Source organism: Amblyomma mixtum, chromosome 5 (assembly GCF_055824585.1).
Source record: "Amblyomma mixtum isolate Tamu chromosome 5, ASM5582458v1, whole genome shotgun sequence".
Classification (NCBI taxonomy): Eukaryota; Metazoa; Arthropoda; class Arachnida; order Ixodida; family Ixodidae; genus Amblyomma; species Amblyomma mixtum.
In genome coordinates, this window is record NC_143016.1 from 102,878,593 (window position 1) to 102,903,653 (window position 25,061).

Consider the following 25,061-nt stretch of genomic DNA (forward strand, 5'->3'; position numbering starts at 1 on the left):
CTCCTGTTCGCATTGAGAGGAAATTCACGGCGTCCAGTTACAGCTCTCTGCTACAAGACACTTTGCTTCCATATGTGCTGGATGGGCCCTGCCCCAACGGCTGCTTCCCTTCCAGCAGGACAAAAGCACCGTGCACATGGCTCGCCAGGTGACCACTCTGCTTGAAGAAATTGACGTTCGTACGTTGCTGTGGCCTCCGAATGGCGCGGACGCAAATCATATCGAAAATGTGTGGGCGCCTGTCCTGCCTGGCATGAAGTCCTGCCTGTCCAGACGAAACTCGCCCAGAGCAACAGCGGACGCGCTGTGGAACGCCATTTGTGAACAGTGGGACGTCCTTCGAGCTAACCGCGAATACGTCGTCTCGCTTTACGATTATATGCCAAGGAGGATGTCGCAGATCATTTACGCGGGTGGTCACTTCACTCGCTATGTATGTGTAATGAGGGGGAGGGGGAGGGGGGGGGACGCGGAGCACAGATTTAGACAATATTTTTTTTCTTTTGTTGGCCCTCAGGGTTGGTTTCACTTTTATTTTTTATGTCCAACATAAATGGCCACGCCTAAATGTACTGGTGTTATTTCGTTATTCGTCTACGTGTATTCATTTCATGTGCAAGTGACCTGCCTATCTTGTCTCATCTGAAGTTAATAAATGGAATCATTTTTCGCCTGAACGCCTCTCCGTTGCGGTGTGCTCGTTTCTATTTCTACATCACAGGATCGTTGAAACAAAATAATTGGCAGTGGCTTTGCTCTGGTTAATTAAGCCTGGATATACAAGCGAAAAGCTGCAGTTATGCTTTGTTTGACGTCATGGCTGTCGCAGTTCGCGCACAATTCACAGGGAGCACAACGATAACGGTGTAGGCAAGCGCGTTATATAGCCCTCCTTCCGCATGCGTAGTTGCTGTGGTAAGCACGCGGCTGCAAGTAGCGTCATACGAGGAAGCCGAGCGCGCGCCGATGCACACTCGGTAAAAACGCGCAGAGCGTGCGAACGACGGCGAAGGTCAACCGGTGGAGCCGCGCTCGGTGGCGGCTCCACCGACCACGTGCGCCGCTCCAGTGACGTCGCTCGGCGAACTCGCGCATGCGCCGCTGTGGCTAAAATTGATGACGGCGCACGCGAGACCCGGTGTTGACTAGCCTAGTGAAGCTTTTCGCTTCAAAAATAGAAGGAATGGAATTGATCATGTATGCGGCACCGCGCTGTCGCCGAGAGACGCGGTACGTTATCTGTCCAGCCAGGGCAAAGCGAGCAGCGTACGCTTCACCCTAGCCGTGCACCCCCTCCTGGCCCCATCCCGAACTACGCGCGTGACGTAGGAAATAGAGAGAGCGACGCCTATAGCTAAACGCTGCAAGTAATCAGCTAGCCCGATGCAAGCGAGAAAAAAATAAGCGGCTGCGAGCATGAAAGACACGCACGCGCACTGCAATGTCTCGACACCAGAAGTGCAACGTCAGACGGCGCGGCGATGCAGTTTTATCTGATTCTGAGCGGCTCTCGCGTGCCCCGACTTATTTTGCCACCGGGTGTACATGCCTTTGAAAAGCTGACGCTTGAAAGGAGGAAAGTTAATTTTTGTGGACATCGCGTATAATATACAGGAGCAATGCCTACAGGGTAGAAGGCAGCACAAGTTAAACTAGAGAAGTAACGCTCTCCAAAAAGGAGTCTGCAAGCAGAAAGACTTCGCACACACAACGCCTGCAGGCATTGGTTCGAAAACAAATAAGCGACCTATGATCAGTGTAGTGCTTCAAATGAAATGTTCAGTATGCCTAAAACTTGGGTTTCTCTTTTCGGAGTATAAAGCGACCAGGCGACAAACCAACTAGCCCATCAACAAGTATTGGACAAAATAATGTTTGCTAAGTACTTTAGCCAGTATAATGATGGAATGCCAGCGATAATATTAAACGGTTGAGACATTGCTTAGCGCTAGGTGTGAGGTCTGTCCATCAAATCGGAGCAAAGACATTGCGAAGCATCAAAAGAAAGTTGATCTAAAGCTCTGAAATGTCTGTTAACTGGATCTATAGCGTTCACAGCCTGCCTTAAAAAGTGTAAAAACTGTCGTCAAGGGCTTATGAAACGACCAGAATAAATAATAAATAAATAGTATCAGCTTTTGCTTTTCTGAAAATACTTCAAATTTAGTCAAGAAAATTTATTTACATTTTAATAATTCAGCTTTGCTTTGAGATGGACGCGTATATAAATAGAAAATTCTTGTGGTGTAAGAGTTTGTTGATGTTGAAGCCATTCTACACGCAGGCCATAATCTATGTTCTCATTCAAAACAAATTTTTTTACGATTTTCAGACATAACTATCCTTGATCCAGGCAGTGACGATATCTTTTTAGGACATTTTCTGGCGCATTATAGAAGGCCGTAAAAGGTGTGTGCAAGTTGAACAGAGCCACGAGCTACTGGTGTGAATTGAGCGAATGCAATATTACATGCTGGCGGAGCAACCTCTGTCAAAAATTGCACTGTACAGAGGGCAAAACACATGCCTAGAACAACCAAACCCTGCTTTCCGGAGCTCCCAAAGCCGCTGCAACCAAGAAGGCAAAAAATGACGATGAAATTCTATGACTTTAACAGCCCATGTTTACATCGAGACCATTTTCAACCAAATCTATTCGCTAGTTATCGCGTGTTACGCCCGAAACACGCTCAAAGCGTGTTCTAGACATGCGTTTTGCCCTCTGTACATGTATATCTTACTGAAAAGCAGTAACGTCTCTTCATGGCAGTAATCTTTTCCAGCTGTCATGAGACAATGGGAAGATGTCAGTCAGTGTTTCTAAATTACCCCTTTTCCGGTTCATTTTCTGGCTTCTTTGAAATTGAACGGCTCCGTTCCTGGCACCAAAGCGAGCTAGACACATTGACGACTATCAACCCAAACATCACACACGGTGATTAACGGAAGGTGAAGTGGTTAAAGAATTAAAATAACAAAATAGTCTCCAAATATTTCATTTCATTTACTTTCGACAGAATCAAAGAAGATACGCATGAGCACGACCTTTATAACTTCAGGGGCCTTCTTCAAACCGAAGTTTGTAGTTGAGAAAATACATTTTATGGCAGTACAGGAACGCTATCTTTCACTCAGCCATGGCGCCATTTATCCACTCGATATCGAATGCAAATGATAGAAACCAGTGCAAATATTCCGATCAAGCTGGAATTACTTTCCTGGGGCATAATAAATGTTTTCCACTTTCGTTTGTTTGGTAGAAAAAAAAAGCTTTAATATAAACTTGCAACTCTGGCAAAGCAGAACCGTTATAAATCGACGCAGAAGAATGCTTATGAAGTCTTATGAAGTATGAATGGTTACGAATGCTTATGAATGATTATGAATGCTTATGAAGTACCTCAGTGAAATGCACAAGGAGATCCGAAATTACGAAAGCTGTAAGTATAAGTGATGCATATACTTGGTAGAAAGAGTAGAACAAAAGAAAAGAATCTAACCGCCTTCACTTCACAGGAATCTTTTAATTCATACCACCGCTTCACAGTCTGACATCGTCAGCGGCACACCGGTTGTCATTACACCAAAAGTAACTGATGATAACGGTGATTTCGCTTTTACGCAGTTCCTGTTCGGCTGAGTGTTACGAAGAAGCAACTCCCTACCTCGCCACCACCGATCTCTTCGTGCCCGCGGTTGTCCATTGCACACCTCAGCCTGTATGGAGTCTCTGTCGTCGCCGTCGCCACTGCACCTGCAGTTCCCCAGCAGCCAGGAGCTGCTGGCGCGGTTCACGTACTACGACTATGCCGTGTTCGTGTGCATGCTTGCCATGTCCGGCTCGCTGGGTCTGTGGAGCGCCTGGCAGGACAGCCGCAGCGATGCCCAGAGCGGCATATCCCTACTCCTCAACGGCGAACGCCGGCTGCCTCCCGTGCCCGTGGGCGCCTCGCTCATGGCCAGCTTCATCTCGGCCGCCTACCTGCTGGGAAACGCGGCCGAGGTGTACCGCAACGGGACGCTCTACCTCATGACCTTCGTGTCTTACGCGCTCGCCCTGGCCGTGACGGCGCACCTCTTCATGCCAGTCTTCTACCGGCTTGGGGTCATGACGGCTTACGAGGTGAGTACTTTGCTACAGACTCTATACACAATGCTATCTGATATATTCGCGTGAAATGTGTTCGACATCTTTGTCCCGGTGTACTACTTGGCAACCTTTTATTAGTGGCAAAGTACTACCCCAGGGTGGCCAACTGCTATGAAGAGGAAGATGTCGACTTGTGCGGGCTGTGTAATCCCGAGGACAGGTAGCTGATGGTCCCTAAGGGTAACAGTGTACGTTCGAAGGACAGCTGGAGGTCAATGGGAGAGGGCTTTGTCGTGCTAAAGCCTTTAATCATCATCATCAGCCTGAATACGTGACTTCAGGATAAAGGCTTCTCCAATATCTCTCCACTTAACCATGTCTTGCGCCAGCTGCGGCCATCTCATCCCCGCAAACTTTCTATTCTCATCCGCACACACAACTTTCTGCCAACCTGCTACGCGTTCCTTCTTTCGAAATGCAATCCGTTACTCTTCACGAACATCGGACAACCCGCAGCCCTGCTGATATGAAGTTTTATTTTTGCAGAATATGGCACGTCTTTTAAGGACTACATTGTAAATATAGAAAGCGCCTGTCCTGTCCCCTTGATGTGTCACGCTAAAAAGTATTCCGGCTTGAAAACATGAACCAACTAGCCCTCAAACAGACGCTGCTGAGAAAACTTTGAATAACGTTAGGCGTGCTGTGTGGTTCTGTGCAACTGCATCAACAGTTTGCTGTGCGCCGTGACGATTTCATCGATGCTGCGCCATGCATTTCATCCGCCATGCACAATCCCCATGAGCATTACCTGCGTTCAGCCTACTGCAGGACAAATGGCTCTTTCAATTGCTTCCATTTCGCGTCAATAACGACCATGTAACGTGAGAAAGAAATTTTACTATCATGCCGCTCCATCTGACTCTCTGCCACCAACAGTTTTGTTTTCCTGTTCTGGCTGCCCACTTTGCAATTGCAATATACCGCGAGATGTCGTTATAGTGCATTATATACCCGACCTTTGTCCACTCTTGTGCTACGATTCTGTTTTTATTGTAGCTGGGCGGAATACCTCTACCTGTGCAAGCTTAACAAAAAAGGCTTTGCGGGCAGAAATGCCAAAGAGGCAATTCTGCGCCGTATCTACGCAAAATTCCAGATGTGAGATGGAGACAAACAACAAAAGCTGCAGTCACTACGAAACTGAATTTGCGCAACCAAGCCTGACGTTGGCAGCGCCTGCATGTCGTCCTAAAACACCGACCGCCACAGATGTTGAACGCATTGCGCAAATGCTTCTCGTAGTACAGTACTGGTACCTTTATGGTTTATGGTGGTTTAACGTCCCAAAGCGACTGAGGCTATGAGGGACGCCGTAGTGGAGGGCTCCGGAAATTTCGACCACCTGGCGTTCTTTAACGTGCACTGACATCGCACAGACACGGGCCTCTAGAAGTTCGCCACCACTGAAATTCGACCGCCGCGGTCTTGACGAACCCGCGTATTTCGGGCCAGCACTGGTGCCTTTAGAAAAACAAGGAATAGTGAAAGGGATTCGGGCTTCTATAGAGAGCTATAACTGCGTCAATGTCCAGCTGTTACAGTTCTTAAGTCATGTGCACCCTAAAAGACAGATATGAGCACAAACGGGGCAAACCGGCGGTGCTCCCGTCTCCAGAAGCTGTTTACTCTGCAGAAATTTCCTGCGAAGTGAAATGACGTGTGCACTTCGGCTTTGACAGGGAAGAGAACAGCATGCGTGCTCCCCTGTGGACATGGAGCATTCGATGGTTCGGACGGATATTCGACTATTCCACCTTCCACAGACAAGCAGCTCCAGCCTGCTTGCCTGAAAGCATTCTGCCTCAACAGCTGAATTTGCTGGCTGTGAATTGCAAAGTCTTCTTTTTTAGCAGCAGGAGGTAAAGTAAAATCTTAAATCAGAATTGGATGCGCTCTAGCTCATGTTTAGATAAGAGTAGGAGAGTTGGATAACAGAAGAAAATAGTTAACTACATCAAGCACATTTGCCAACACCAAAACTTTTGTAATAATTATCTCTGAATTACGGCGGGACAGGCTTGAAGTAGATAGCAGTCATTTGCATTTCGTGCTGGTCACACGCACTTGAGAGGGGTGAGACTGACCTCTTTGCGACCTTGAAATGCAAACTCGATGGCGGTACTGTGGACTGTGTCGGCCAGAATCTTCCGCGGCTGTTTCATCTATCCGCTACAGTGGCTCAGTGGGTATGTCGTTGGTCTGTTGATCCCAAAGTTGTGATATCGAACGCCCGTCGTGGTGGCCTCATTTCGATGCAGGCGACATACGAAACTGCTCAGGTGCCGCGCGCTCTCGGTGCAGGTTAAAAAACATCCTGGCAGTCGATATTAATCCTGAGCGTCCTACTATTGCGTGTCTCAGTCCGCATGTCATACTGTTTCATAGAGACTGCATGTAATTACCTGAGAAAGCATACACACGGAGGCACGATAGATCTTGCATAGCTCCACAACCAATTTTGTGGGTCGGGGGCATAAAAACAGCGGTGCTAAAAGAGTTGCAACGAAAAAATTGGCAGTGGCTTAGCTCTGGTTAAGCCTGGATATACAAGCAAAGAGCTGCAGTTATGCTTTGTTTGACGTCATGGCTGTCGCAATTCGCGCACAATGCACTGGGAGCACCACGATAACGGTGTAGGCAAGCGCGTTATGTAGCCCTCCTTCCGCATGCGTAGTAAATGTGGTAAACTCGCGGCTGCAAGTAGCGTCATACGAGGAAGCCGAGCGCGCGCCGATGCACACTCGGTAAACACGCGCAGAGCGCGCGAACGACGGTGAAGGTCGACCGGCGGAGCCGCGCTCGGCGGCGGCTCCGCCGACTACCTGCGCCTCTAACGAGGCGAAATCGCGCATGCGCAGCTGCGGCTAAAATTGATCACGGCTCACGCCAGACCCGGTGTTGACTAGCCTAGTGAAGCTTTTCGCTTCAAAATGCGGTTATAGTGCTCCGCCGTGTGTCCGCAATGACACGTACTGACGCGGTAATACTGACGCAGCAAGTATTGCGTGAGGTGCGATCTAACATGTAGCTCGTGTACCTAGCGACCAGGGTGCTTATAATAGCCTTTAGATCGGCTTAAACCCACTCCTTGTCGCACAAGATAAAAGCCGCTGAGGTCATGGCTTGAGTACGCCCTTTTCTTGATGACAGATGTTATACGTTGAACACTCGTGCAAGAAGGCTAGATTTCGTCAAAGGACACTTCATTGTCCAGAGTTCTATCACAGCACCCAGTGGTAATCCGCGAAAGCAAACTGGCACTCATTAAAGAGAACAAAAATGAAGATGCATACTGTCAACCAAGGCCCCGCACGAGACCCGTGTTCCTTAGTGCGACATATTAGGCGAGTAATATACCGATAAATTACGACATTTCTTTTTGCTCACTTCGAAGAATATTTTTTTTGCTTCTGCGTAACGAGCCCAGTGGTTAAGCGGGAGTTTAAGCAAGATTGAAACCCATGTATTCCTTTCGAAACTTTGAAAAAAAAAGAAATTGTGGTATTATAAGAAATGACAATTCCGGATCCACCACAGGAATGACTATTAGTGTGCAACATGACAACTAAAATCTTACGTGTCTCTTAAGCTTAGAAATTCAGTATCTTAGAATATTGAATCGGGCTGTCAATAAAGGCCGTGTACAGTGAAGGCAATGAGTTTACAATATGTATATTAATCAACCTTCGACGGTGTCCCACAGATTTTTTACCACGACTCTTGTTATAAGTTCCAGCTTGGGAGCACACACATAACTTACACTGGTGTCGACGCGCATACCGAGGACACAGTTCAAATTACAATTACAGTGTCACTTATTTGAGTTTCTTCGTAAAACGAAAATAGCTCATATACATATTGGTACAACATGTATGTCAAAACAATTACTTTTAGACCCCTAATTTTTAACCTTAAATGCTCATGGCTCTTTCGAGGAAAGCAAGGAAAGCGCTGCAATAACACATGAACCATTCACGGTTCAAACAACTGAAACCTATCACATAGAAAGCGCAGCGATTCAAGGTAGAGCGGAAGCACGCATCCGTCGTGACAGTAAGTCGCACCTGTGATGTATACATGGCAGATACCAGTCGATCGTTTGAAGGTCTGTTGAATGCCGTTCAGTGCAGTTGTTGGAGCAGTACAACGCACAGATGTGGTGGCGAGGCTATGCGAAGGACACATATACCCCTCGCTTTTAATTTTTTTTTCTGCCTTGAGCGTTATACAGGGCGTCACACAAAAGATAGGCCATGTATTAGAAACAGACAACTTGTGGAAGCAGCGGTAATTCTACAAAGACATTCCTCTATTATTTCTTACAACATGTTTTCTTTAAGGCGGAGTTCCAGCTTGCGTGACCCCTGGTCGTTACACTGTTACATGAATTACCCAATAAGATATTACGGGTTTATATGACTCGAAGCCATCTGTACGGATCGGTCGAAAACCACTTGTTGATGTCGTATCAAAAGCATGGATCTCGTTAAATATCAAGAATGATATTACATTTATAATGAAACGATATAAAAGAAAAAAGTTATCAAAACGAAGGACAATAATGGTTGGTTGGTTTATGGGCTTTAACGTCCCAAAGCGACTAAGGCTATGAGAGACGCCGTAGTGGAGGGCTCCGGAAATTTCGACCACCTGGGGTTCTTTAACGTGCACTGACATCGCACAGTACACGGGCCTCGAATTTTTCCTCCAAAGAAATTCAGCCGCCGCGGCCGGGATCGAACCCGCGTCTTTCGGGCCAGCAGCCGAGCACCATAGCCACTGAGCCACCGCAGCGGCCGAAGGACAATAATGGTGATCCTCTTGCAACAGAGCAGTTAAGTGAAATAATGAAGCCCGATGGTGACAGATGCTTTCGAACATTTTCGTCAAAGGACTGTTTGAGTAGTGGACCAATATATTCTCACTTCTTGTGAGTTAAATGAGGAAAAAACAAGTGAAAAAACGTAATCAATGTTGAGGAATTCATGTTGTCTTTCCTGCAAGAAACATTCCAGAATAATTTATGTGCTCTGAGTCAGTGATGTTTAACTGTGATTAAAAGTAAAACCAGAACTGCTCCAATATCAGTAATGAAAGCTTTGGTTTTGATTTATATTAGCGACAACCAGAAAAACACAATAAAGAGCGTGACATATATCAATGCCTTTCAGTTTTCATTACGGAACTATACACCGATGCGGCTAGGGCACGTATGGGGTTGCATGGCTGAGCAAATCATACTGTGGCAGGCAGATAGGCAAACTTGTATTTAAGCTCCAAATGAACAAGTAAAATGAATACTTTGGCAAACTTAGCAGTTGAACAGTTCTATTCGTAGCTGACAATCACGGTTTCTTCCGATCCATTTCTCTTTGCAGTACCTCGAAATGCGCTTCAATCGAACAGTACGAATCGCTGCCGTCATCCTTTACATGCTTGAAATGGTAAGTCATAGTCCATGCACATGTGTCACTTTCTCATAATGTGTTGCCGAAGTAAGCTGCCAGGTTGCGCTGAAGGCATCTTGTTCCATTGATGCAAAAGCAACCACTGCGAACTAAGATGACACGTCCCAGTGTTCTTGCATGCCATTATCTCACCGTGAGGCGGTTTCACACAGCCATTTGTAAATCATATAAGTGTAGGCAAAAATACTACGGCGTGGTCTCTTTTTCAGAGGTGATAACGAGCAGCCACACCTCTCGACATCGTCTGAATGCTCATGGGGGCAGCGGGGGCATTTACCGACTTTGCCAAGAAATAACTAAGCAACTATGCTGGTTTTTTAGGTGTGTAGCTGAGCACTTATGACATCCCCTTAAGCTTTAATTATGTGTAACATAAAGATAACTCGTTTCCTCTCCTTCTGAGACCATTTTGTCGCTATAAGTGCCGTAACGGCTGCACTATACAGCCTTGAAGCAAACCCCATTGACAAAGACGGTACCTACATAACAACTAACAGTGCTCATAAGAGACGAGACAGCAGCCTTTTCGTACTTGCGCTTGCGGGCTGAACGCTCTGACTGTTATATAGGCAGCACTGATGGTAGAAACTGAAGTGAGATTGCACATAAGCGATGGCTGGGTTGAAGGGGCTGATAACTGCCCACTGCATAGGAAATTCCGAGTCTAAGTAGGTGTACCGACCGCCTGTAAATCTTCAAGTATCGATTCAAATATGTCTCACTGGTGACGAACCGATGGTTGAAACCTAAGATGCGGAAGCAGCCGCGCTAGCAGTCTAACTTCACTTCCTAAGCTAACAACCTGCCTTGGCGTAAAACGTAAAAGAGATCGCTCGGTGATGAGCGCAATTCTTAAAACTTTTACCACACATACTTCAGCTTGCACACGCAGTGCTCCAGTCAGATGCATCGCTTCGCAATCTGTGATCGACCATTTCGCCTTATAACAAAGGTAACTTGCTTGCCCAGTGCTAGATCGGAACGGGCAATCGAAAAATATTTGCTGTGGCTTAGCTCATCGAGGCCAGGATTGTGTATCCTGGCCTCGATGAGCTAACATGCTCGGCGCCTAACAACCATGGCAACCGGTTGCCATGGTTGCCGTGGTTATGGTGCATGCGCAGTACTGGCCTGCAACAACCAGCCGAAATGCGCCGCTGGCTAGTCTAATGTAGCTTTCGCTACGAAATCACAAAATAATACTGGGGAGTTCTTGCCCTTGCCAGTGCGGCCCTATTTCGGTACAAAGCGTTCACAACAACGATGAGCATAGTTGCAATGCGGCAAACTGCATCAAGTCAATGACCGATATCTTTCTTGTTTCAGACAGTTTATATCGCTATATCGCTGTACGCTCCAGCACTGGCACTCTCGCAATGTGAGTACCGCATCTGCGACCTTACGATTTTGTCGGCGACCTATATAGCTTTATTTTTTATTGCATCTGTCAATGTGCTTGCACTTATTTATTTTTTGGATTGAGTGATTTTATGTTGGAATCGGGATATCTATAGACTGCAATGTAATAGCGGGCTCGCTCGGTGCAAGCGCCAGCTTGCGAGCCCAGCACTACGAAATAACGAAACAGGGCATTCCTATATACTCCAAATATTTCTGCCACGCGTGCATGAAGCTATTTCCGAGCAAATGCCACAGCTGTCCGGTCTCACTCGCAGTGAAATTCCGCTTAGGCCACGAGCTTCGCACATGCGGAAAACGCGTGGCCTTTGTGAGTGTGGAGTTCCACAAGGGCTCTGGTCCGGAATTTTAAGGCACATAAACAGAGCTCTCCCGGTCTACGTCTTTGGCGCATGATTCATTTGCCTGGCATAGATGAGGCGTGTGCTGGAAGGATGGCTCTGATAGTGAGACAGAAACAGGGAAGTATACCAGGAGGAAAATGTGTCGTTTTTCTTATCAGGCAAGGTCCTGGACTTCACGCTGCTTGCAAACAGGGAAAGATGCATTGTCTTACAGGATATGCTAGTCAAACGAACTCCTCACGGTTGCTTGAAATATATATTCAAATGACCCTACGCCAGCCAGCTTCCTAAAATTGACCGGGGGAGGCACCTCTGCTTTCGAAGAGTGCCGTAACTATAGCAGTAGTTACCATCATTGGACTCTGCACAGTCACAGACACCGCAATTATAAACCGAGGTACACGTCAAAGTTGAACAGAAAATTTGCTTGTTGATCAGTATGCCGCAGAAAGTTACGCAGAGCATTGCGATGTCACGCTTGCCCGTCTCTGCATCTTACAGTGACTGGAATGACATTGTGGTCAGCTGTCGTCGCTATCGGTCTTGTCTGCACTGCTTACACCAGCATCGTACGTTCCCTTATCTTGCTCCCTTCTTTTAGATGGCAGTTCCGCTTATCACGGTTGAATCAATAGGACCTTGCTCTGAGCTTTCTTCACTTGTTAGTGAAAGGTGAAAGATCGCATGTAACACATATTAAACAATCAGTGGCAGGCGAGAGGAAGGTCTATACAGCGCCGGGTACAAGACGACTGGGCACAAATGTAACGAACACAAAACGCAGCGCTATGCCTTTGGCCGCCTGGTCCCGTTTTGGTCCGCTGCTTACGATTGGTCGAATAATGTACCGATTAGCTCAACAACGTAGCCTTTATGGAGAAGGGCTTGTGCTTTGGTGTGAAAGAGAGCTGCAAGCATGGACAGACGATGGGCAGTTTGACAAAGCCGAACGTTTGGTGAGTAAGGCTGCAAGCAGCAGCATAAGGATTTGAGGCAGCATAGATTTATTTTAATATCACAGGCACAACTACTCGACTGGAGGGTGAGAGTGATTTGACAGTAACCTAGAAATTGCCACTTCGTATAAGCCTATTTCGTAGCTTGCATAACGCAGCTTCGATACTTGCTCACGCAAAATGCATCACTAATAATGCAAGTTGGAGCCTCCATTACTTGCGCAGCAACTTGACTGACGCCCGAAAACATCTTAAGCTAACTCTTTACCAGCCACTTCTCTGAATCAAGAGATCCCATGAATCGCATGCTGATGGGCGACATTGAAGCTTCTCACAGTCGATCTCTTCTTTACATTTTCTGCAATTATGCATCTGCTGCTTTTGTTTTATTAATAAATTCACAACTCGGTTTGCCAAGTTTATTCCATCGAAAAATCATTACTCTTTTGTGCTGTTCGTTTTAACGAAACTCGTTCCTCAAGTGTAACACTCAAAAGTGAATTCATTTCGGAGCTCACCTGCATAATATCATGCATCGACCACAACCACTCTAAATTGCAATACGGTACCCCGTTTTTTCTGTAGGTGTTTGTTTTCTTTAAGCAATCGTTTCCTTTTTTTTTTGCTGCGAATAACGGGATCCACCGTCTTTTTTACACTTTAGGTTAAACAAATAAGTAACAAACAATGAACCTGTGAACAGCCCCGCGAGCAGTTCCTGTGCATGTCTGGCTTGAGTAATTTTTATAATTTAGAGATTTCAATTCCAATTAGTCTGCCAGGCGCATAGTCAAGAAATAGCAGTGAACATTTAAACACGTCTTTCTAAAACATTGGGTAGGATGCTGTTTCTCGTGTAAGGGTGAGAGCAATGCACAAATATTTTGATCTGAATTGTGGGGTAAAGTTCGTCGCACCATCATCAGGGTGGCACCTCTAAGCCCTGAAAAACATTGCAGCTGTTTATATTTCTTAGTTAGGTTTTATGTTATGAAGCTTGAATCTTTTAGGTAGCATTTAATTGGACGATGCATTATGTACCCCCGTGGGGCTCAGTTGGTGTGCGTGGCGCTTCGCAGGGCGGCATCAAGGCAGTCGTGCTGACAGACACTTTCCAGGCCGTGGTGACAATATTGGCCATGGTGGTCGTGGTGGCACTGGGGGTGCAACAAATGGGAGGAATGCAGGCCGTCTGGAAGACCTCACTCAGTGGTGGACACGTACAGTTCGACGTGTGAGCTCTTCCGACAAAGTCTTTATCTTTGTGCGATACATACGCCACCAAGCGAAATGGCTGTGACTATGTTCCACATAAGTATGGTCCTCGTAATCGTGTGATAAAAACTTTAACCATAGAAATATACCTTCTAGGATTTGGCTGCATTTCCCCTTTTCCCTGCAAACTTATGTTTGTGTCATCATCCACCTATTCTCCGAGCGCTGCGAATTGTATCGCCATCCAGAGAATACACGAAGCACCTGAGGCATGATTTCTTAATCACCCCAACTGCTCTTTCACGTCGAATGAACCGTTTCCAGAAGAAGAATTTGTCCAAAAACAATTAAACAAGAGTGTGTGAGCGTATTTATAATGCTTAAGTAGGATTTTATTGCGGTTCAACCCCTGTTTTTGCGTGCTCAGTGAGTCATGGACCGGGCAAAAGGGGATACAATACAGAACTGGCTCTGAGGTCGAAGAGCTTCAGTGTTTACGCAGAATTTATAAGCATCCCTTGTGTGCGTCTCAGCACTTCTCTGCCATTTCTGTGCAAAAGAATACCACCCCTGAATTTTCAGTGTCTACGCAACTGATGTAATTAGATCGCGGCGCCGTGTACTGTTCAGTTTTCACGCAACGAGCTACGTACTAGGATCATGTCTTTGCTTTATTTGCGGGCTTGCTTTTTGAACCCTTATTCCATAAATAGGATTGCATAAATATCGCGCGAAGTCACTCACCCATGGAACGATGTACTGACGAGCTCAGCCGTAGTCTCAGAGTCCATATTTCTTGTATATCACTTTTAATTGGGAGACAACTGTGAAATGTTATAAAATACTGCTTTGAAGATATTTATGGGAATGATCTAATAATCTGATGGGTACCAAAAGTTTTAATTTCAAGGTTTCTCTTGGAAGGTGTATTTTGTAGCGAGTTGTTACGACTGCCATAGAAAGCCAGCGAGATGCGTTTTGATAATATCTATGATCTAAGTATGTAATATTGTTAGATACTGTTAGGAACATATTCATGGGAGTGTTAAAATCTTTTTATGAGCCGCAAAATATTGTTTAATGTTTATCCAGCCCTCGCAACGAGTAGTTAAGACTGCTTAGAAAACCAGTGAGGTACGTTTCTGACAATGAATAACAGAAAACTGCCAGCGTTCTGAGGAGATGTCTTCGGTAATGTTTATGTTATGGCGCAATCTTGCGATATGCCAAAAAAAAAAAAATTCAGTTTCCCTTCCGAGAAACCTACTTGAACATAATTTTTGGTTATGATGGTATTTGGGGCGTGAGGGTGTTGATTTTAGTTAACACAACTGCGCAGCATCGACCCGAATCCGACGATTCACTACACCGTGTGGGGATTGGCCATCGGAGCTTTCTTTTCCAACGCCGCCAGCTACGCTACCAACCACATGATGGTGCTGCGCTACCTCACGGTGCCGACTCTGAGCCAGGCCAAGTTGTGAGTACACTCGGCCTTACCTGAACACCCTAGCGGCAGCTCCGAGAAGCGGTTTCTTAGCTAACGAATAAGTGAGGAAACGACCAAGAGGGATTCGTATTGTAACTTTAGAGAATGTAAAAGGAGTAATTTCTCATTAGCGTCTACCTGCTCCACCTCGGAGGATTTCTATAAAAACCATGAACTTTTGAGAATACTTGCATAATAACAAAATACCGCAAGTCTTTATATGAAAAGAAAAGTAACTAATTGTGAAGGAGGAACCGTGCAAAATAAATTTAGGCCAGCGCAGACCTCCTTGAGCCATTACAATGTTTAAGATGTGTCATGCGGGCGTGACATATGTAGAAATGACTAAATTGTGTCAATGAGAAGCTTATTAAAAAGCAAGATTTTAATGTAGAATGATTAAGTGCGTACTCATTTCTTTCAGTCGAAGAAGTATACGTGCCTTCAACCACCAAACGACTTACCAAATGGCGCAGTGCAAGCAATTTACCGACAACAATTGTTCGTTTTTCGTGCCTTTGGTTGAAGGCTGCAAAGCAAAAAGACGCAGACAAAAGGAATGAAGTGGACAGTACAGAGCTCTACGATTTCGCTCCATTCGTTTGCGCTTTCTTGCCCTGAGCCACCAACTAGCCTTCCAAATTGTTCTAGGTTTATGTACACCAATACTTGGTGTATTGCAAATGCACTGAGTTATGTACATGGAATCCTTACAGTGCTGTCGGTTTTCTTCGCAGGTTAATCACATTGATTTCTGTGTGGCTATTCTAATTAGAAAGTACACGTTCATTGAAGGAAGATTAATTTTTCACGGTGCCTGCTTTAATTTCTTGGTCCCTCATATTCCTTTGCCTGCAGTGTCGTGTGGTTCAACTTTCCTTTGCTGTGCACCGTACTCTCTCTGAGCTGCCTCGCGGGTCTGCTGGTCTACGTGAAATATGCCACCTGCGATCCCGTTGCCGCTCAACAAATTTCCACCGATGACCAGGTTAGCCCTTGGTCACCGATTGATGGAATGTTTGGTTTATGAGGCTGAATCCAGTACGAAAACTACTCGCTGACAAGTAGCGGACTGGCATGTGAATGTCAGTACCTGTAAAAACCTAGGCGACTTCACTCGTTACGAATACAGCCGCCGAGCAGTGCGATGAAACTTTTTGCTATGCTCAAGGTTCTAAATAGACACCGCATGCCAGTTAAGAAGCATTATATTCTTAGCCTCACTCAATGCATATATACAGAGACGAGTCGCGGTAGTACAGCATGTTATTTTTTCGGGTCCACTTACGATCTGTTCATACCTTGAGAGCGGATCTCAGTAGAGAAGGAATCGTACTTTTGGCCCATAGAACGTTCTGAAAATGCTGTTCATGGAGGCAGCAGCAGGAATAAGATCACAAAAGCTTGTCGGTTTTAGGTAAGCACTGGTTGAGCGTCGTTTTTTCGGAGTGCTAATACGTGGACATCACACATTTGCTGTACTGCAATAAGAGTGTAGTACAGCACGGCTCTTTATCCTGGTATAAGCACGACAGTAACGTTCGATATTGTGCGAGCCGCTCGTATGCGGTCGGAGCGGCCGAACTATCCATCACTTGTTGCAGGGCTGCTGTTAAGTGCTTTCTTGTGAATCAAAGTTTTGTTGGCCGTCTCTTTTGCCGCACCATGAACAGATCTGCGAAACCTGAGCTGCTGTCGAGCTCTCAGGGCTTTGTTCTAGACAGTTAGACCTAATTATTGTCAATATTGCTCGCAACGCAATGCGCAGCCGAGACTGACAGGCTGATGTCAGTACACATTCAGCCACTCAGTGCACGGATTGCGGAGCATAGAAATTCGGCTTTGTGTTTTTATGTGTGTGCTTTCCGATCGTGGGTAAAAGTCGGGAACTTTCCCATTTATCTTTGTTTATGGAAAATATACAACATGCATTTGGGCAGAAATAACAAATGTTTATCCTAAAGACCGAACGGTTTTTCGCATAGAAGCGTTTTTCTGAGCCCCCAAAACTTTATTTTGTGTTCTCTCCCATCAGTTTGGATCATTGACTATGGAACTTAACGTTCGAAAGCGATTCAGGCTATGAAGGTCGCCGCTATAAAGGGCTCCGGAAAATTCTGTCCTCCTGGGGCTCTTTAACATGCACTGATACCGCACAGTACATGCGCCTCTAGCATTTCGCCTCCATTGAAATGCGACCGACATGGCCGGGACCGAACTCCCCTCTTTCGGGTCAGCTCGCCGTGCACCCAACTCAGCCACCGTGGTAGCTTATCCCTGTTAGCAAACAGGCATATAACGAATTTGTTACAGTCATGTACTGTTATATAACAATAACAATGTTTTATCCCCGTCCAGTCCGGACCAAACCCTTCTGGTTTGGTACAAACAGCTTGAAGAATCCTTTGAGTGCGTTGCTTTACATCTAACATGTAATGAGCGATGTTTTCAAGTAACATATAATTCTACCGGTTTGACTATGCTATCACGGTCGCAGTAGCGGCGCCTTAGGGAGTTAACGAAGTTCTCCGTTCTTTGCACTCGTAGCTGCTGCCTTACTTTGTGATGGACGTGCTGGGAAAGATGACCGGTGTTCCTGGCCTGTTTGTCGCGGGCATCTTTGCCGCCTCGCTAAGGTGAAAATTGATTTCGTTGCATTTTTATATAGCGTCTGAGAACATTGTAGAACACTCTACGATGCCATGTAACACAAGAGTGTTACATGACATTGCCTCATTCAAGAGCCGACAAATAATTTCGGTGCCACTTAGGCGAATAAATAGAGATCAGGCAATATTCTTTGACATGATTAGCCTTCATAAAAGCATTCCCACCGTATCGAGTAACAGCACAGTCTCAAGACTTGGTCCGTATTCATGCTAGGAAACTCGGGCAACAGCCGCACGAGTTCTGTGAATGGCGGAACAATATAACTAATAATAACAAATATAACTAATAATAACTAATAATAACTAATAATATAACTAACAGAAGCCCCAAGGGCATTACGGAAAGGGAGGAAACCTTGAATCGTTTGAATGTAGTTCAATTTCTTCTTAAGCTTGTGCATATTGGAGCTAGACCTTGTAAACACTGCACTCGCTCTGTTTGGCCCCAGGTTAACCTCTTCGCTTGTTTACTGACTTATTCTATAAATAGCTTACATATTATGTTTTTTATTCATTGTACCATTAACTTAAAAACACAGCTGTAATTCAGTTATGCAAACCAAATACTTGAAAAGGAGTGTGTTTGTTGGGAGCCATATACATCTGAGCTTCTAAGAAAGAAAAATTTGGAATAAAGCAGCCGGGTTTATTCTATAAACTATAGACGGGAACTTAACACGACTGAAAGACTTAAACTTAAATGGAAGGAGCTGAAATACCGCCGAATAAATATCAGATTAAAATTTTTCTACAATACTTACTGTTCTATTATAAAATGGTCATAAACAGCAAAAAATAGAGTCAGGCACTAAATTATACATCAGTGTGACTGGACAACTGTTTGAAAGTTAGGGAATTTTGTCATAAGGGCAACGTTGTATCTGGATCTTTTTTGTTAGAATTGTCCAAGATTGGAATGTTGGGCCCTCCAGCACTCTATATATCACATCAAAAGATGTATTTTCTATGCTTCAAAATAATTTCTTCTTGTTCGTATTTAACATATATAGCCCTCCTGCTGTAATGCTCTACAGGACGATGAAGTAACTAATAAATAAAAATGGCTTGCCAAGTTACAACTTGCGCGTTCAGCTTTCATTGCAGTGTGTATGGCTTAGCCTTTGTGCGATGACCTTTTATGTAGCTCCATATCATCGGGAGTCAACGCCCTCTGCGCTGTGTCATACGTGGACGTCATTGCCATCATCAAACCCGGCATTCCGGACCGAACTGGGGCCAAGATTATCGTAGCGTTAGGTGAGTGCTGATGTGTCTGGTGCCGCAGCTTTGAAAGAGGAAAACTTTCCACTTTCCTTTTTTGCAATAAAAGGGGGAATAATTTAGGAAATTCAGATGCAGGTGCTCTTCCTGCAATGTGACCAATGTTAAGATGACTCCAAAATTTTTCGCTGCATGTGTTGGCCCCATAGTCATTTAGTATCGTCAGCATTTACGTCCGGATTCTTTACTTGCAGTTCACCCTGTCATGCAAATGAGGGGTTAGTGTTTCTAATTCTCCGGAAGGGGTACAAAATAAATATCTGATTTAATTTGACTTCTTTGCGCATTTATACTGGCTTTTCAGTTTGCTCTAATTATTGCCACCGGCTATTTTTTTATGTTTCAATGCCACGTCGGCATGAGTGGGAGCGCATATGTAATAATGCACCACCGGGGTTCAAAAGTAACAGACGCCCCTACAAGTTCCGACAAGTGCCACTCTGCGATGCCGCGTGGGGGCGCCACTTGACAAAGCGCTTCTGGTCTCGAAACGGGCCTATTGCGTCGGTCTCTACACCAGAAATACTTTGTCAGGTGGCGCTCCCACGCAGAGTGGCACTTGTCGCAACTTGGAGGGGGGCCTCTTACTTTTGCCCTCGACGGTACCTAACACCGCTGTGGGGGCATAAGTGAACATAACGTTCAACTGTTCTTGATCAGTCCCTTGCGTGCCTGTGTAACTATACCACAAGGCAGTTTGCGCCGTGCGAGTTTGGCATCGTGCGCAGTTTGGTTAAGTGCTGACGGGTAAACACAGGCGGGGAGGCCTGAAAAGTAACGTGCAGTTGACGAAAGTTACTCTGTGCTCTCAGTGCATTCACTTGCAGGTTGTTTAGTGCTGCTTTATTAAGCGTTCAGATTATATAGGATGTCATAAGTGCTCTAGAAAATCGAGGTGCGAGGTGTTCAGTGGGAAAATTTTGTCACAAAACACGATACTTGAGAAGATACATATCAAGCATACTTGGACAAAAATGTTGAATATTGGAATATTGTAATGTACTGCTATAGAAATCTGAAGGTAATGGTCCATTCTTCAGATGCGTTGCAAAATCTTTCTTTTAAATTTTTTCCAGCGCCCGAATCGAGCAGTTAAGTCTCTTAGAAAAGCAATGGGGAACGTTTTTGACGATAGAAAAAACGTTAATAGCAAAGGAATGCAAGCCTGCCGTCCGGGCAGTCCCTGGATATATTGACTTTTACAATGAAATCATGCAATATATAAAAAAATTGCGTTCATAAACTCTTTCCCGTTGAAAAATGCTTTTGTCCAGACTTTCTGTGTATGCAGATTAGAACGGTGGCGGTACAATGGAAAGCTAGGTGTATACGAAATCAGTTCAGTAAAAAAATTAGTTTGAGCTAGCTCCCTTTTTACGGTATGATTTGGCTAAGAAGAAACCGTTTCAATTCCTGCGCCAGCTAACGAGAGATGGCGCGCGGTGTGTCTGCCTCTCGCAGGCGTGTTCTTCGGCCTGCTGACGATCGGCCTGGTGGGCATTGCTTCGCGCATGGGCAACGTGCTGGCCGTGAGTAGACGCTTGCGCTTCCGTCGGCCGGAGTTATGCCTCCTGGGCGTTCGAGGGGTGCCTTTGTCGGAGCCGGCCTGCAGACCTCCTCCTCTGTTCTCCCATAGAGGGAGGGACGATCTCTGGAAAGGACGCCGCAGTGCCGCACGTTTACGCTTATTTACATGTCCTTAGCGCTGACTCAAAAATTATCGAGGGTAAAGCTTCCAGTCGGTAAAAAGAAGAGAGATGCTTTCTTCACATAGGTCACTGTTCCTGCCATATTATTCCACATTCGACTGCTAGGCGTAACGTGAGCGCTTTAGGGGCAATTAGATATGGTAGAAAATGTAGGAAAACGAAATGTTCAGCTGCAGTTGTGTGGAGAGTAACTATCAAAGCATACATTAGGAAGGTAACTTTTCGCATGCAACTGCTTAAGCAAGGAATGTTAAAGATCCTGTCACCGAGAAAATATTGCATTCAAAAATTTTATTTGTTCAGGAAAGAGCTAAGGAACAGGGAGCAAATAAAGCAGCAGAGGAGGCTACAGAGGGACATGAGAACTGACTGACCAATACATGGTGGCCCTCTATAGAAAGCATCCTGATATATTTCTAGTTAGTGTCTAGAGTACAACTCCAAAAAAAGGGACATATTGGTTCATCTTTAGTTGCAGGCACACGTGACGAATTCACTAGTAGCTTTCGTTTCCTTTTAGGCGCGATATTTGTGGAGCGTGCCTCGCTTGCGGCGTCCTTACCGAGTTCGTACGCAATCGACGAGCTTCGAAAAACACCTCGTGAGCGCCCCGAATGCAAAACCCGGACTATGACGGAAATGTAAGTTGCTTCTCATTGCACAATTATGTTTTCAGCAAGCAGGTATCAAAGCACTACTTGGTGATGCTTAAGCTTCTTAGTGCAGAGTCGGACTCGCAGCTTCTTCAAGGCACAATAGCAACCATCGGTTCACGCATTTTCTGCCACTAACCCTCTGGTTAAGTTAGATCACAGCCTTGTGACGCAGTTCCACCGAAATAAAGCAGCATAGGTGCTCTACCCCCGCATTTGCCACTGTCGCCGAACGCTGTTGCGGAAAAAGGAAACAAAAATGTTAGGTAATTCACGTCAACGACACCTATGTTAGGTAATTCACATCGACGACACTTAATGTACTTTGAGAATTAAAATAAGACGACACTTAGTGTGGCAAAGAAAAAACTAGTAACCACCCTCGTTTTCGCATGTAACTACTCTGATTTCTGCTAGCTAAAACACCTTAATTAAACACAGGTAGGGCTAAGCTTCGTGTATCATGATGGAATGCAGAAATTTTAACGATTTCCAAATGATCGATCGCTGCTCTGTCGACACGCTCCTCTTTTCTGCCGACCTCCAACAGGCATCACAGGTCATCAACAGCTCCATCGGAGGTCCGCTGTTGGGCCTGTTCACTCTGGGGATGTTCATGCCGTGTGCCAACAGCAAGGTGAGAAATGGATAATTTGTCTTGTCGCAGAACACTAACTTGGACGCAGAGAAAGCCTAGTAACAAGAGACCAAAGCTCATTTGCATAACACGCATTTTCAGCGCGGAGATAATAAATATGCGCTATCCGATCTCTAAATTGCAGATGTCTTATGTAAACCTCACGTTTTCTAAATGAGGTGCGTGCTAGTTGCCTTAAGACGTTCAACTTTGGTACTGGTTGTGACACAAGAGAACCGACAAAGCATTAAGAAACATTGGCTAAGTGGTTTCATGAGGTTAGGGATTGAAGGCGAGAGTTTGAAGCAACTTAGTATCTCTCATCTTTCTTCTCACAGTTCGATGAGGTGAGCGGAGCTGGCTGCTTACACCTATTTGGAGCCAGCGCACTGATTTTTAAAAGCAGTTTGCCCCGTATAGGCTACGTATGTGAGGAAGAATGGGCCACCTGCCGGTGGAGAATGTGAACGTTGGGTTCCAGCGCAAATAAAGTTAATGGTGGGGGGGGGGCACCAAGGTGCTCTATAGAAATGGAAGCTAGAAAAAAAATACCGGGGCAAAAAAAAAAACCAAGCTATGATTGCTTCTTACCCTGTGATTTGCGTCTTTGACAGTGAGAGGGCCAGAAAAAAAGAGATGTGTATGATGTACAGGCGGCCATATATTCTTAACACGAACACGCTTCAGGTCTCTTTTCATTTTACCTTTAGACGATGAACAACACATTAAATAGCGGTTTTTTTTTCAGCTACCAAGGTATCGTTTCAATTAATCTTGAACGTGCGTGAGGCACGGGAATATGGGCGCTTCTTTCATAAACCCAGAAGATCAGTACCTACTCCCACGCATGAAACATTAATGCTGTCGCGAACTCAAAGCGCAACCTTTTTCTTGCTTTCCTATACTCGTGCTGCTACTGGCAATAAGACTTTATTCATAGCTTTGAATCATCCCTATCTTTGTGTTTTCTACATACGCTGCATACGTGCCAGGAAGTCCAGGCAAGCTGCCCATAATACCCAGACACCGGTCCCACCCTAACACACCGGTGTTTTCCTGCAGGGAGCGCTCACTGGCCTGTTTGTGTCTCTGGGATTCTCCCTTTGGATCAACCTGGGACAGTTCGTGAGCTCCATGGCGCTTCAGAAGCCACTGTCTTCTATGAATGGCTGTCCGGCCTACATCCGAAACGCAACGTCTGTTGGCTTGGAGAACGTCACAGGAGTCCTTAAAGAAGACGTGGGGTAAGTCTTCATGAAATTGTCGTGAAGGTTGCGCAGAAAGTACAACTAGATGTCATGCTAAACCGTCCAGTGTAGGTCTGACGAGGAGAATGTTGGAAGCATATGTGACTTCAATTTTAAAGCGCACAAAAGGACTTTTATGCAGCTATACTACTGGTAGAGTACCTTACCGCTGACGTAAGCTGGCTGCAATAATGCTCAACAAAAGGAAGGGTATGACGCCGGGATGTTTGCATAGTGTGCCTGATTGCAAGCAGTGGCTAGAGAACGCGTTCGTCTCGAGGTACATCACAGGGATATCCTTCACTCGTTAGCTGTAATCTGTAATTTGATGATGATGCATGCATCCTATGAAGCTGCGCGTATGCATACTGCATCTTGCGTGCGTAACTTATTACTGAGCTAGCACTTACAGTGGAGATTCCTCGCATTTAGCCGTTGTGTGTTTGTCTGAAGTATGCTTAGTGGCAGGCTGCCCACCTGCCCAGCGGGTTTTGAGCAACCTGCCCGGGTGTATATAGGTATATACACCTGGCAGGTTGTGATGACGTCACAAGGTCACTTGACCTAGGTGGCCGGTGGGCGATAAACAACGCAAAAAAATGGCCATGTAGCGCTAGCGCGCCTGATTCAGATTTGGCCGAACTCCGGGAAATCGACCGTCATTTTCCTTCCTTCTTTCTGACGAGATGATGCAGCTAGTTCAGCAGACTGTTTCCATAGAATTATTACTTCCGTAAGCTTCAGTACTATATGTAAAAGGGTGCCTCGCAAGCAATGCCACAGTTTCTACGCATTTCAGCTGCGGTTAAGTATTTTGTGCACTCCCAACACAACTGGTGACATCTTCTGCAATATCATCATAGAAGGTCTGGTGGGCAAAATTTTCGTGGTAAAAACCGGGGAGAAGGCTGTCTGTTTCGTTTCACTTGATGACTGAGCTAACGACTTGGGCTACTGGCAGAGCCAACTTAACTAAAGCATGAAACTTCGATAAAGAAGACGTCTGGGCTGGTTCATTACTGGGGTGAAGTCATTTTTCTGGTGCTAAACTGACGAGACGGAAAGACCGTGGAAAGACTGCGCTAGTTTTTTCGTCCCATCTGGACGCTGCATACAACTAAATGCGGATTTTTATTTTTCTTTCACAAGACAAATATTTTAAACTTTCCATCACGTAATTTCTTACGAGAATGACTAAGGCACGAACACTCGCCTATCATCGCAGGCACCGATAAAGGTGCTCGGTATTCCAGGAGCACTCTACGTAAGCCATGTTTTGGCACTCTGGGCCCAGAAGACTGTTGAAAGTATTTAAAGCAATCCGAAGGACATACATGGCACTCCATGCCTCGTGAAGAGCCAGCTATTCGAGGCGATCGCAGTATGCCCGGTAAAAAATAAACGAGCAAAAGACTTTGTAAGAAAGGTGCCCACATGTTCTCGCGCACATGTTCTGCCCCAGGAGGCAGACAAATTAGGTGATCCCCCATCCTCTTCGGTTCTCCTGAAAATGTACGTGTTGCTGCACCTATGCTAACTCTTCGTCAATCCGTTTGTCATTCAATAAAAAACTTTCGGAACACTTAACTTCACCTCAAGATTTTGAAGCGATAGCGTTGAAGGGTCCCTACGGTCGGTTACGGTTACCTTGGCGCACTACGGCGTCCATCATAGCCTGAGTCGCTTTGGGACGTTCAACCCCATAAACCACAGCTTCATCAGACGTCGATACACTTATTGCTATCATATGCGCCTGTATTGCACAACATCGTCCATGCACACCCCTTTCCAATGTTCTCCCAATCCGACCCCTTGTACTCA

General features: G+C 45.5%; 1 protein-coding gene across 3 annotated transcripts in view; it reads left to right on the forward strand.

Moving 5' to 3' along the window:
• Positions 1–25,061, forward strand: part of LOC149343230 (sodium-coupled monocarboxylate transporter 1-like) — a 45,249-nt gene that overhangs the window by 16,482 nt on the left and 3,706 nt on the right. For all 3 annotated transcript variants that reach the window (XM_089545781.1, XM_089545782.1, XM_089545780.1), the window contains exons 2-13: positions 3,626–4,123; positions 9,532–9,597; positions 10,948–10,999; positions 11,886–11,953; positions 13,420–13,574; positions 14,895–15,035; positions 15,903–16,032; positions 17,592–17,680; positions 18,858–18,970; positions 20,456–20,523; positions 21,907–21,993; positions 23,056–23,237. In XM_089545781.1, the coding sequence (XP_089401907.1) occupies positions 3,722–4,123; positions 9,532–9,597; positions 10,948–10,999; positions 11,886–11,953; positions 13,420–13,574; positions 14,895–15,035; positions 15,903–16,032; positions 17,592–17,680; positions 18,858–18,970; positions 20,456–20,523; positions 21,907–21,993; positions 23,056–23,237 (1,553 nt within the window). In that variant the 5' untranslated portion in view covers positions 3,626–3,721. The remainder of the gene's footprint in view (positions 1–3,625; positions 4,124–9,531; positions 9,598–10,947; positions 11,000–11,885; positions 11,954–13,419; positions 13,575–14,894; positions 15,036–15,902; positions 16,033–17,591; positions 17,681–18,857; positions 18,971–20,455; positions 20,524–21,906; positions 21,994–23,055; positions 23,238–25,061) is intronic.